The 13,517-nt window shown below is 42.0% G+C and overlaps 1 protein-coding gene across 3 annotated transcripts in view; it reads right to left on the minus strand.

Annotated features, from left to right (window-relative positions):
* The window catches only part of Dlish (Dachs ligand with SH3s), a 117,150-nt gene that overhangs the window by 88,788 nt on the left and 14,845 nt on the right, over positions 1–13,517 (minus strand). For all 3 annotated transcript variants that reach the window (XR_011040093.1, XM_068351021.1, XM_068351020.1), the window contains exons 2-3: positions 6,218–6,420; positions 5,783–5,917 (exon numbers count right to left, since the gene is read on the minus strand). Coding sequence is in view for 2 of the 3 variants with exons in the window: in XM_068351021.1 (XP_068207122.1) it covers positions 5,783–5,917; positions 6,218–6,420 (338 nt within the window). In the remaining variant the exon portion in view is untranslated. The remainder of the gene's footprint in view (positions 1–5,782; positions 5,918–6,217; positions 6,421–13,517) is intronic.

A 13,517-nucleotide genomic window follows, 5' to 3' on the forward strand; every position in this document is an offset into this window, starting at 1 on the left:
TGTAGTGGTGGAGCCCCCACCACTACTGCACTCGTTGCTACGAATGGTCCCAGAGTGTAGCAGTTCTCGTAAAGAGACTGGACATTCTTAAGATAAAAGACGCGAACACTGATTTGCTTTTCCAATAGGTTGCGTCGAATATACTTTGCAGAGATCTATTTTGTTTAAAGGCCACGGAAGTTGTGACAGCTCTAACTTCGTGTGTCCTTACCTTCAGCCAAGCTTGGTCTTCCTCATTCAGAAGGGAATGAGCTTCTCGTATTAACAGTCTGATAAAATAGGATAAAGAATTCTCTGACATAGGCAAAGATGGATTCTTAACTGAACACCATAAAGCTTCAGACGGGCCTCGTAAAGGTTTTTAAAATAGAACTTAAGAGCTCTTACAGGACATAATACTCTTTCTAGTTCATTTCCAACCATACGATAAGTTTGGAATATCGAACGATATTGGTCAAGGCCGAGAAGGCAGCTCGTGTTTGGCTAGAAAACCAAGTTGTAGAACATGTAGCCGTTTCGGATGAGAATCCGATGTTCTTGCTGAAGGCATGAATCTCACTGACTCTTTTAGCTGTGGTTAAGCATATCAGGAAAAGAGTCTTAAAGGTGAGATCTTTCAGGGAGGCTGATTGAAGTGGTTCGAACCTGTCTGACATAAGGAATCTTAGAACCACGTCTAAATTCCAACCAGGTGTAACCAAACGACGCTCCTTCGTGGTCTCAAAAGACTTAAGGAGGTCCTGTAGATCTTTATTGTTGGAAAGATCTAAGCCTCTGTGACGGAAGACTGATGCCAACATGCTTCTGTAACCCTTGATAGTGGGAGCTGAAAGAGATGGTTCTTTCCTCAGATATAAGAGGAAGTCAGCTATTTGAGTTACAGAGGTACTGGTCGAGGATACGGATACTGACTTGCACCAGTTTCGGAAGATTTCCCACTTCGATTGGTAGACTCTAAGGGTGGATGTTCTCCGTGCTCTAGCAATCGCTCTGGTTGCCTCCTTCGAAAAACCTCTAGTTCTCGAGAGTCTTTCGATAGTCTGAAGGCAGTCAGACGAAGAGCGTGGAGGCCTTGGAGTACCTTCTTTACGCGTGGCAGACGTAGCAGGTCCACCCTTAGGGGAAGTGTTCTGGGAACGTCTACTAGCCATCGAAGTACCTCGGTGAGTTATTCTCTCGCGGGCCAGAGGGAAGCAACTAGCGTCAACTTTGTCCCTTCGTGAGAGGCGAACTTCTGCAGTACCTTGTTGACAATCTAGAACGGAGGTAATGCATATAGATCTAGATGTGACCAATCTAGTAGAAAGGCATCTATATGAACTACTGCTGGGTCCGGGATAGGAGAGCAAAGTATTGGGAGCCTCTAGGTCATCGAGGTTGCGAAGAGATCTATGGTTGGCTGGCCCCAGGTTGCCCAAAGTCTCTTGCATACATCCTTGTGGAGGGTCCAATATGTTGGAATTATTTGTCCCTTCCTACTGAGACAATCTGCTATGACATTCAAGTTGCCTTGGATGAACCTCGTTACTAGTGAAAAGTCTAGACCTGTTGAACAGGAGAGGAGGTCTCTTGCGAACTCGTACCATGTCAGAGAGTAGGTCCCTCCTTGCTTGGAGATGTACGTCAAAGCAGGGTGTTGTCCGTGTTCACCTCCACCACTTTGCCTTGAAGGAGAGACCTGAAGCTTTTCCAGGTCAGACGTACTGCCGGAAGCTTCTTGCAGTTGAAATGCATTGTCCTTTGACTCGAGTTCCATAATCCCGAGCATTCCCTACCGTTCACCTCCACCACTTCCTAATGTCGCACCCCAGCCTACGTCCGATGCGTCCGAGAAGAGAACGTGGTTGGGAGTCTGAACAGTCAGGGGAAGACCCTTTCAAAGGTTGATAAAGTCCTTTCACCAAGTCAGACCAGACTTTATCTTTCCGGAAACCGGGATCAAGACCGCTTCCAGCGTCTTGCCCTTTTCCAGTGAAAAGCTAGATGATACAGAAGAGGACGGAGGTGTAGTCTTCCAAGTGACACAAATTGAACCACGGATGACAGTGTCCTAACCAGACTCATCCACAGCCTGACAGGGCAGTGTTCCTTCTTCAGCATCTTCTGGATGGATAGCAGGGCTGGGGGTTGATCGTCTTGTTCAGCAATGTCCTCATCAGAGGGTTCCTCATCCGAAACTGATGATGAAACGGCAACGGAGTGGGCAACGTCTGACTCGCTGAATCCGGTCGCACTGGTGGATGCGTGACGGAGCCGGACACAAGATCATGGTACTGCTGCACAGTCTGTGAACTGTCAACCATGGGGACGCGAGGAAGTACAGCGTCAACCCGAAACTGTCTAGACTGTCTGGGTTGTGCAGTCAACCCCCTACCGGGTTGCTGCACTGCGTCACAACAAGTCACCTCTGCTGGTTGTTGAACGTCTTCCTAGTGACACACTGAACGTCCACAACCACCTCCGAGAGTCGCTAAACGTCAACGTGCGACTGGCAACCCACACTGGGTCGCACCGGTGGAGGAACCATCTCAACTGGCGGACGTGAGTAGGATACCTCAGCGTCAACAGGGCGTACAACCAACCGGTAGGAAGGTTGTTGGCTAGAAGGTTCTTCTCCGTAAAAAATCCTCTATCAAGGACACAAGCTTGGACTGCATGTCTTGCAACAAAGCCCATTAGGGTCTAAGGGAGCAGGTGTGGCAACAGACGGGGTTAGCGACTGAAGCGGAACCATTTACCCTCCCTGGAAGCCTTGTTATGCTTTAATTAAAGTCCATAGGAGGCTAAGCAGCTTAAGGCTCCTCTCCAAATGACAGAGTCCTCAAAGGAATATCAGAAGGAGGGAGAACAGCCCTTTCTCATCTACAGGAACCATGTCCGAGAAAAGCTAGGGTATCTCAGTGAGGGTCTCACTGGTGCAAAAGCAGCAGACCAGAAGGCAACGTTATGTAACTGCTTGACAGTCTGTGAACTGTCAAAAACTGAACTGTCAACCACAACAGGTGCGTGAGGACATACAGCACTGGTGCATTAGTAGCAGACCAGAAGGCAACGTCATGTAACTGCTTGACCGTCTGTGAGCTGGCAACAACCAAAGCTGTGTGGGGAAGCCTCAACTCCTGACTGACTAGTCTGCTGCGGGCGAGTGGCGGTAACCACAGTGGGTTGCGGAGGCTGACACACCGTGTCAAAACACGGCAGCTTGTGGTAGCTCACGCACGGCAACTGAGTGCTCCGTGTGTCTGTGGGAGTCAGCATGCGTCTGGCAGGGTCGACTGCGCATGGGTGGAGGAGCTCTCACAACAAGAGTGTGGGAGCAGGCAGCCATGCTGGGCGCACAACCGTGGCAGGTTGTAGGCAAACGGGTGCATCGTCAACCTTCTCCGCAGTCGGAGTGTGGGAGCAGGCAACAACCAAAGCGGAGTGGTGGTGCGTGGTGGGGACTGCCGTGGGTAGCGGAAACTAACGCATCGCGTCAAAACACGGCAGCTTGACTCCACCTTCCCACTGCTGATGCGGTAGCTCACGCAAGTTAACGGAGGGAGCCGCACGTCGGCTAACGTTAACATGCGTCTGGCAGGGTCGATTGCGCATCGGAGGTGGAGCTCTCCGCAGCCGGAGTGTGGGAGCAGGCAGCCTCAGCGAGAGCTGGGCGCACAACCGTGGCAGGTTGTAGGCTAACGAGAGCAGTGTCAACCTTCTCCGCACGAAACTCCTGCATAACCCCAGCTAACTGAGTCTGCATAGACTGCAGTAAAAACCACTTAGGGTCTACAAAAAACGGCAACAGCCGGAGCTACTGTCCGTTGTGACTGAGGGTCTAAAACAGCTGGTGCGGCAACAGACGGAGTTACTGCCTGTTGCGGTACCACCTTGCCTCTCTTGGGAGGTGTGCGGTCGTCGGATGACTGCAGCGAGTCCGAACTGACCCAGTGGCTACACCTAGGCCGTTGGACTTGCGCGGAAGGGACCGACTTACACTTAAAAGCTGCAAGATGTGGTCCATGGTCTCTTACGAGAAACCTCTTCCGCAGACGAGGAATAAATGGGCTCTCTCGTCTTTGTGTGGGTGGGGCGATCTCACGTCGGCTAACGTGTGTAGATACGCCCGAAACCACTGAGGGAAAAACGTCTGTTCGTCGATCAAGGCCTGTGGAACCCATAAGTCGTTCGACATTACTTCTCCCCTGGGCTTGGGAGCTTGTAAGAGGTCCCGGACTAGGTGAACAACTGGCACGAACAGACGAACCCTCGGACGCAACACTGTAACACTTTGCGCATATCACTTTATCACTTTTGATTTTCTGTTTGCACTTATTTCACTGAAATTGAAACTTTAACTGATTTCTACCTAAAACACGCAATCCTATCCTTCATTAAAAGGTAGTAATTGCGAAAAGAGTTATACAATGCAACAGAAAAACATAAATAAGGATAAAGAATTCAGTGGCTGGAAAAGAGACTAAACACTAGATCAAATAAACTACGTTTACAATCTCTCACCGCATAAAGCCTGGGAACAAGAATAAAACCCTAGAAACGTTTTACCTTCTTCCCCTACAGCGACTAGGGAGAAAAAAAAAAAAAAAACGAGAACAACGTTACCCGCTTGAACAAAACGTTTATTCTCCTCTCTCTCCCTTCGTCTCTATCTCTCTCTCCCTTCTCTCTTGATTTAGCACCTGAGAGAAGAGCCCAATTATATATCGTTAAAACATGTTATTTGCTAAAGGAAAAAACTGAAAGGTTTCCCAAATAAAAGTTCCTTTATTTAGAATTTAAACCATTTAAGCTAAGAAAGAATGAACGAAACGCTAGAATCGGTTTACTCTTACTGCAAAGTGAAACCGTGATACACTCTCTCTCTATCGTAACGATAGAGCGCATGTTGAACGTTCTGAACGTCAACAACTGCGGAGAATAAAAAACTAAACGTTAGTTCATCTTTGAAAACAGTACGAGACTATCAAAGAAATTCTTCCATAAAACATTAAAATAAAAAAAAAAAGTATTAAATTCTAAAAAGGTTAAATACGATATAACGGGCTCAATGTTAATTAACTTCGGTTCCAAGTAAGGACCGCCTACTATTAGGAAAGGTCGCATATAAACAAACATAAAAAATTTATTTTTTAAAAGTTTATAATAAATGGAAAGTTAATCGAAGAGGCCTATAAAGGCGGAGAGATATAAAATAAATAGATCTATAACTTGTTAAGCAAAATTACCAAAAACCTAAACACACTTCCGTCTAAGGGAAGGGTCGGCCATTTAAAAGTGAAAGAGAGTCCATACTCTCTTCGTCACCATAATTAAATCTATCCAAAACGAGTTCAAGTTTTGAAATGAAGATAAAACCCCTGCATAGCGAAAGCTCAAAACTGGAATAGTGTACTTCACCAAATCGTTGTGAAAACAAATCCAGTTAGGGACGGCGTATTTAGTAGGTCTTGCCATTGGCACGACAGAGGGAAAATTGGTTCTATGTTGACATCGAGTACTTGAGTACCTACTTGACAGATGGCGCTGTTGATGTACACCCCCACCTGTATAGCGATCGCTGGCGTATTCCGCCCGTAGGTTTTTTCTGTCGGGCAGCAGAGCTGACAGCTATATGATCATCGGGTAAGTTTAATATTAAAAAATAATGTTTAATGATCAACAAAAGCACTATGCTGTACAGTAATCCCAAAATGTAATGGCATACTACAATACAATACAATTTTTACAAGTTCACATCATATTGAATAGTATTATAGTACATGTACAGTACTGTACTTACTTTATGGTTAATAGTAAGGTCTCCTAATTGAGAACCAAAAGGTGCACAGTAGGAATGAGGAATGAAGCCTTCTTGCTGGCCGTGTTCTGCAATTACATATACCCAGTCATTCTCTTGGTACAATACATTTACAACCTGAAATGGAAAAATACCACAACAGTTCTTTCATTGGCTGAAGGACCATCTCTACAATTAAAGTGAATAACCAAATAATATCTACACCATTATAGATATCAGCATTTCTCATACTATAACCCAACAACACATAATAAGTATGCAATCATGATTGGATATGCCATAATTACAATTTCCATATCCATCTTTATGTTTTGGTTGTTACATTATTATCAATCCCCAAGGAGTTGTTTCTTATGGTTAACAAAAGGGGAAACATTCAGCAATGAAAAGCATCAATAAATACTGTACTATGCTTACATTTCCTCTCTTAACTTCTAGTTCATCATCTACACATGGAGTGAAATCATGTAGCACCACCATCTTGCTATCTGGCGAAAGACCCGCTTCTTTTTCGAGGCCCACTCTGACTAAGGTTTCTATGGAGGCTGAACCAGTAATGCGACCAAGACCCGGGGCCCGGACAACCTTTTCTTCTCCTTCCGAGACATAACCACCTGAACCTGAGGAGAATAATTAATGACCATCAGTACGTGACACAAAAAGTCTTAGGTCTTATTCACCCTAGAAAGCACTATTGAGAGAGAAGTTATTTTCAAGATTAATATTACAAAAAGGCTGTAGTCATACTTCAGACCAGGCATGACAACTACAAAATTTTGCGTACAATTCATTACACTATACAGTAACCGATTCTCTGAAATACGATGCACTATAAGAGATTCTCGTAAATAATAAGCAATAATGTACACAATAATATAAACATATACAGGCTTAAAAATCTATGAATATTTATCAAGTACTAGATTGCACCCAAGTTAGGGCTGTAATCCATTTCTTTAAAGCAACGTTATCATTAGTAAATCTTGGAGGATTGAAATATCTAAGGCAACTGCAAAATATGATATGGTACAAATGAAAATTATTACAGCTAAGCCTATTTTGCTTGTTACAATATGAAACTATACTATCAAATCCTGTTAATAATGCTGGGCTTGTGTATGCTTCCTTCAGTATAAATTCTACTTTTAATGATAATAGTATACTTCAGTCATATCAAAATGGAATTACAGTATAAAACTAAACCAATGTCTCATTTGAGAATGATTAAATTTCTTGGATAAGCTGCCTTCTTAGTCCTTCAAATTATATACAGTAAATAGAAAAAGAAAAAAAAAAATTACAAATTCAATGCTGACCATTATGAGAGGTACTGTAGTAAATCATTACAGTATAACAAAATCTATCCTAAATAGCCTATAAAATAATATAACAAAATCTATCCTAAATAGCCTATAAAATAATTCTATGTTAAAGGAAAACGTTGAATGAATGTCCACATCTCTAATATCTTAAAGTAACCCATATCATTCCTACTTTGGTTCTCACGTACTACTTACATAGTAAATCATGGTAATCCATATCATTAAAACTTTGGCACTCATGTACTACTTACATAGTAAATTATAAATAACATGACAAATTCGGAGATAATTTGTATTTTTCCTAACCATACAAACCTTAGCTATTTAACATAGGGTATTACTTTCGGCGTAGCTGAAATGACGAGCCATTAGAATTTTACCAAGGGTTAACTACCCCCCCCCCCCTAGTTAGCAGGGGGTAGGGAAGGGGTAGCTTGCTACCCCCCCCCCCCCACCCACACACACTGGTGAGTTGTCTCACTTCATTTAGAGATAGGAGTTGACTTGGGGGACAGGGCTGGCGGGCAAATATGAGTAAATAGCTAAGGTTTGTATGCTAGGAAAAATACAAATTATCTCCGAATTTGTCATTTGTTCCGTAACCGAAATACAAACCACGCTATTTACATAGGGTGACTTACCCCTTAAGAAGGGCGGAAAGTCCCCAGCCTTACTGGCATTGGCTTTACCCGGGGACCCGGAATCAGAGTGAGCAGCGCTCGAGAAAAGGGGGTCCCTGCACCTCGCACTTTCGTTGCTTGCGACGAATGTGCGGCCTACATAAGCTTGTATGTGGAGGAAGTTGTGACTTGTCCTAGGAAGTTGACCTGGAGTTCTTTAGATAGAAATCTAGGCTAGGACGTTCCCAATACCACCTCGTCAGGGTATGGGAGACGCAAACAGTATTACAGCTAATACTAGGAGCACAAGGGAGCATGGTTTACCTGCAGAGGTTGAGGTCAGCTATGCAGAGACCAGGATGCTGCTTTCCCCAAGGGAGGGGAATGAATGATTTAAAGTTTTCAGGCATCCTGACATCTAAGGTCATTGACGCCGGTAACATTTAATTTATATATACAAAAGTAAAAAATGAAATAAAATAAAAAATTAAAGAGTATTCAATTAAAATCATAAAAATTGAATGTCATAAAAGTTAAATATTTTTCAGAAGACCTGCTTCTGAGAGAAATCTAAAAATGCCACTTGCATGGTAGGACACATCATTTCCAAGAATCTTGGCAAGGATGAACCTGCCACCCTCACCTTGAGCCTCAAACAAATATCTATTCCGCAAGATGTTATAATTGGGGCATTCGGTCAACAAATGCCTTACTGTTAGAGGTACTACACAGTTGTCACAATACGGTTGCTGTTGGCCCTTCAGCAGAAACTCATGTGTCAACCGAGTGTGACCAATACGGAGACGACAAAGAGACGTCTCCCATTTTCGGGGCATCATATTATACCTCCAAGGAGATATGTCATTTGTTACTTCCCTCATTTTATTGCCATCTTGACTATCCCATTGCTGTTGCCATTTATTGCAAACCAATTTCTTGATGTCAGGTAAGAAATCATTACAGGGAATGGGATATCTTCTTGGCAGCAACTCGGATGCAGCCTCCTTAGCCAGTGAATCTGCCTTCTCATTCCCACACACACCTACATGTGCTGGAACCCAACAAAATTGAACTGTTATACCTCTCCGTCCAATAAGGAAAAGCCATTCTAAAATCTTTAAAACTAGAGGGTTATTAGAATTAAAAACTTCCATAGCTTGAAGGACACTCCTTGCGTCACTAAAAATTGTAAAATTACCCTCCTTCTCCAACGCTATTTTCTCAATAGCAGTTAATATGCCATACAGTTCGGCAGTAAATATGGAAGCGGTCAGAGGAAGTGCACCTCTACAATTAAAACCATTACTATGTACTCCAAATCCAACGCCAGCATCAGATTTGGAGCCATCAGTATAGATAAAAGTTGATCCTCTATGTTCTTTAACATGTTCATTAAAAAGAGACCTGGCTTCTATGTCTGACATATTCTTCTTATCTCCAATAAAATATTTACAAAAAGATATCTCTGGTAACTTCCATGGAGGCGTTGATGATACCTTGAATGGAAGTATCTTATTTCTAATTATATCCAGACTATTTAATAATCGTTTCACCCGAAAGCCATAAGGTTGAGGAGATTTTGGGTGAAACTCAAAGTATGATGCTTGTCTTACAAGGCTTGCAGTCGGAAAGGCTAGAGAGTTAGGGAGTCTTTGCAATCTAAACCAATACCGAAGAATGGAAGACATTCGGTAAAGGTCTAGAGGTAACTCTCCAGCATCAACAAGGAGACTTGGGATAGGCGAGGTTTTAAAAGCTCCAGTAGTCAATCTAATACCTGCATGATGTATCGAATCTAATATTTTTAACCGGCTTGGGGTGGCTGAAGAATATACCTCACAACCATAACTAATTTTGGAAAAAATCAAGGCCTTGTATAATTTTAAAATAGTATTGCGGTCTGCCCCCCATGATGTATGGGACAATACTTTTAAGATATTCAGAGCTTCAACACATTTAGCTTTTAGCGCTTTTAGGTGAGAAACCCAGGTAAGTCTACAGTCAAATATCAAACCTAAAAATTTGGTTTCCGATACACATGGTATCCGTTGACCTTTAATGTATATATCCGGGTCTGGATGTACTCCCCGGATACGACAAAAATGGACAATGGTAGTTTTACTTGTCGAGAACTTGAATCCATTCATGTCAGCCCACTGGATAATTTTATCAATAGAGAGTTGGATTTTTCTCTCAACCATTGCCATTCTAGTGCCAGCAAATGATATTGAGAGATCATCCACAAATAATGTTGAGAGAACATCCTGGGGAATGGCTGAGGATATCCCATTAATTGCTAGTGCAAAAAGGGTTACACTCAGCACACTACCCTGAGGAACTCCTTCTTCCTGGCACTTACTCTCTGATAGAGTTTCCCCCACTCTCACTTGAAAAACTCTACGTGAAAGAAATGCCTGAATAAATAGTGGCAGCTCTCCTCTCAATCCCAATTCATGAATGGTTTTAAGAATACCATATCTCCATGTGGTATCATATGCCTTTTCAAGGTCAAAAAATACTGTAACATGGTGCTGTTTGGAAGCAAAGGCTTCACAAATAGAAGACTCTAGTCGTATCAACACATCAGTCGTTGAGTGCATTTTTCGGAATCCACATTGAATCGGTGATAAAATACCTTTATTTTCAAGGTACCATATCAGCCTTGCATTGACCATCTTCTCCATGATTTTACATAAACAAGATGTCAATGCAATAGGACGATAGTTTGCTGCTAAAAACTTGTCTTTACCGGGTTTTAAAAAGGCTAAAATAATGGCTAGTTCCCAAACACTTGGGTAACTATGATCATGCCATATTCTATTAATAATGCTTAAAATAAATAGCTTTGTATTAAAATGTACATGTTTAATCATTGCATATGGAATTCCATCGGGTCCAGGGGCTGTATCGTTGCAATGAGCAAGTGCGGAATCAAATTCTCTTTCAGTGAAAGGAGAATTATACGACTCTTCCCTTCTTGTTGCAAAATTTAAAATTTTCTTTTCTTCAGTGCTTCTATACTGGTGACCAGGGGCTCCTTCATACTTGCTGGATACATTTGAAAAATGATTAGCCAAGGCATTGCTAACTTCATTTGCTTCAGTTACATACTGGCCATTCACCTTCAACACTGGTGGTGGGTTGGGGGTGAATTTGCCAGCTATCTTTTTTACTTTCCTCCACACAGAAGATGGTGGTGTTCTACTGTTAATGGAGGAAACAAAAGACATCCATGACTGGCGCCTTGCTTCTTTCATGGCACGACGGAACTGTGCTCTACATTTCTTGTACATAATTAAATTCTCATCAGTTCGGAGTCTACGCAATCGTGTTAGAGATCTTCTTGTGGCTCTGTGGAGTGCAGTTAGTTCTGAAGACCACCACGGGACTGGTCGTCGTTTGAATAATCCTGTTGTTTTGGGAATTGAATTGACTCCTGCTGTATGAAGAGTTCCATTCAGCAGGTCTATAGCATCATCAATACTTTCAAACTGTTCTGCTCTCCCTTCAATTTCACTTAGCTCAGAAAATTTAACCCAGTCTGCCTTGTCTAGATTCCAACGTGGCGATATTTGCAAAGGTGGACCCTTGTTGGTGTTTATAATGATTGGTGCATGATCACTAGTATGCCAATCATCTAATGTCCTCCAATCAAAATCAAGAAGGCAGTTAGAGCTTGCAATTGAAAGGTCAATGCATGACAAAGTACCTGTCTGAACATGGAAGTGCGTGGGCTCTCCTGTATTAAGGAGCCCCACATCCTCATTCTCCACAATTGATGAGATAATATTGCCCCTTGTGTTGGCCAAAACATCACCCCATAAAGGATGTCTACCATTCATATCTCCCAGTAAGAGAAAAGGTTGAGGGAGTTGTTGAATAACTTCTACTAAATCATCATATAAAATATCATCATTTGGAGGTAAGTACAGAGAGCATATTGTATATTTTCTCCCTATATCAATTTGTACAACAACTGCCTGCAGGGTTGTACGTATAGACATGGGTATTTGGGGAACATCTCGACGAATGTACATGAGACTTCCGCCATGGCTCCCTGCTTGTTGATTATATGGTGTTCTATAGCTAACATACTCTCGAGGACTAGGAGTGTTAGAATCAAGCATACTTTCCTGTAGACATACTATTATGGGGGAATGCTCATGAATTAGGAGCTTAAGTTCTTCATATTTCGCCCTCAAACCCTGACAGTTCCATTCCAAAATGGAGGAGAAAACTATGGATTATTTCTGGAAGACGTCTTGGGTGAGGTCTTCCCATTAGCAGTTTTTAATCTAAAATTATTACTTGTAGGTTTCTTCAGAGATGGTCTTGTTATGTTGGGTTTTACGTTGGAGTTTTTCTTTGTATCTTTTTTATATATTTGTTGAGGGGGATGGTGGACCTCAACTTGAATTTCTGATTTATTTAAATTGTCTTCTGGTTGATCGCCAACATCAACAGACAAAACATCATATTTATTTGATGTCATAATTCTAGTATTTCTTATGGAAGGGGGTGAGAGAGATGGAGGTCTCTCTCTTTTACGATTAATAGGTTGCAAGTTACCAGGTTTTTGTACCTTCCCCACTACAGGTACACCTGATAACTTGGTGTCAGGTGGAATCTCCATTAAATCAGGCAAGGATATGGCCTGGGAGAGGTTAGTACTATCCTTTGTAATGAGGGACAAAGGTTTGATAGTGGTGGGCAATGTCTTTTTGTTGATACTCAATGATAAATCTTTAGGAGGAGATGTTCTTGTCTTATGCAGCACTTTATCAATAGATTGTGAATTCCTTTTTCGAGAACTACCTACAGTAGTAGGTGGGTGAGATGATTCCCGAGGAACTTTTTCTCCTGTTTTTAATGTTTTTGCATAAGTATTAGATTTATTTAATAATCTCTTGGCATGCCCCACGCTTACATGTTCAATAATTGATTTATTGAGGGCAGCCTCTTCTAACTTATAAAACTGGCAGCTCCTATCATTAGATTTATGATTAGAGTTGCAGTTTAAGCACCTTGCCTCAAGTGTACAATCCCCATGATAAATTTTGGAGCAAGTATTACAAATTTTTCCATTATTGCAAACTTTGGAAGGATGTCCAAATTTAAAGCAATTATAACATTGCAGTGGCTTCTGCTTAAAAGGTTGAACTCTGATCCTTTCGTTTTCTATGTCTATGTGGAAAGGTACATCAGCATCCTGGAAAGTAAGAACAATCATTGATGTTCCAGGTACTTTATGTACTTTCCACACTGATAGGGGACACATGGCCAATATCTCCTCTTCAGTAAATTCATACAGATCCCTATTAAAAACCACTCCCCTTCCATAGCTAAAGTTTAGATGGGGTTTGATGTCCAATTTTATATCATCATTTACTGTCTTCAAATTAGACAGTATAACAGACTGTGTGTATGACTTGGCCTTTATCAAGAAACTTTTCTTCCCGAATCGAGATATATCTCCAGGTGCGATCGTACCTACCTTCCTCTGAAGAAATTTGCATATCTTGAAATAATTTTCCGTACCTCCTACAGATTGAGCAAGAAGCCACATTGGTGGTTTTGGCTTTCTTTGGGATGGTATATCTGCCTCTATATCTTTATCAGCCCAGTCTGCTGGTCTGTAGACATCCAGATCTTTAGGTGCCCCATCACACAGAGCACCCTTAACATTCATATTACCTACTTTAATATCAACAATGTTACAGCTTGCATTAAATGCTTCCTCGTGACAATTAAATGATAACCAAGATTCCCAATTAT

This window comes from Palaemon carinicauda, chromosome 27 (genome assembly GCF_036898095.1).
Source record: "Palaemon carinicauda isolate YSFRI2023 chromosome 27, ASM3689809v2, whole genome shotgun sequence".
Taxonomy (NCBI): domain Eukaryota; kingdom Metazoa; phylum Arthropoda; class Malacostraca; order Decapoda; family Palaemonidae; genus Palaemon; species Palaemon carinicauda.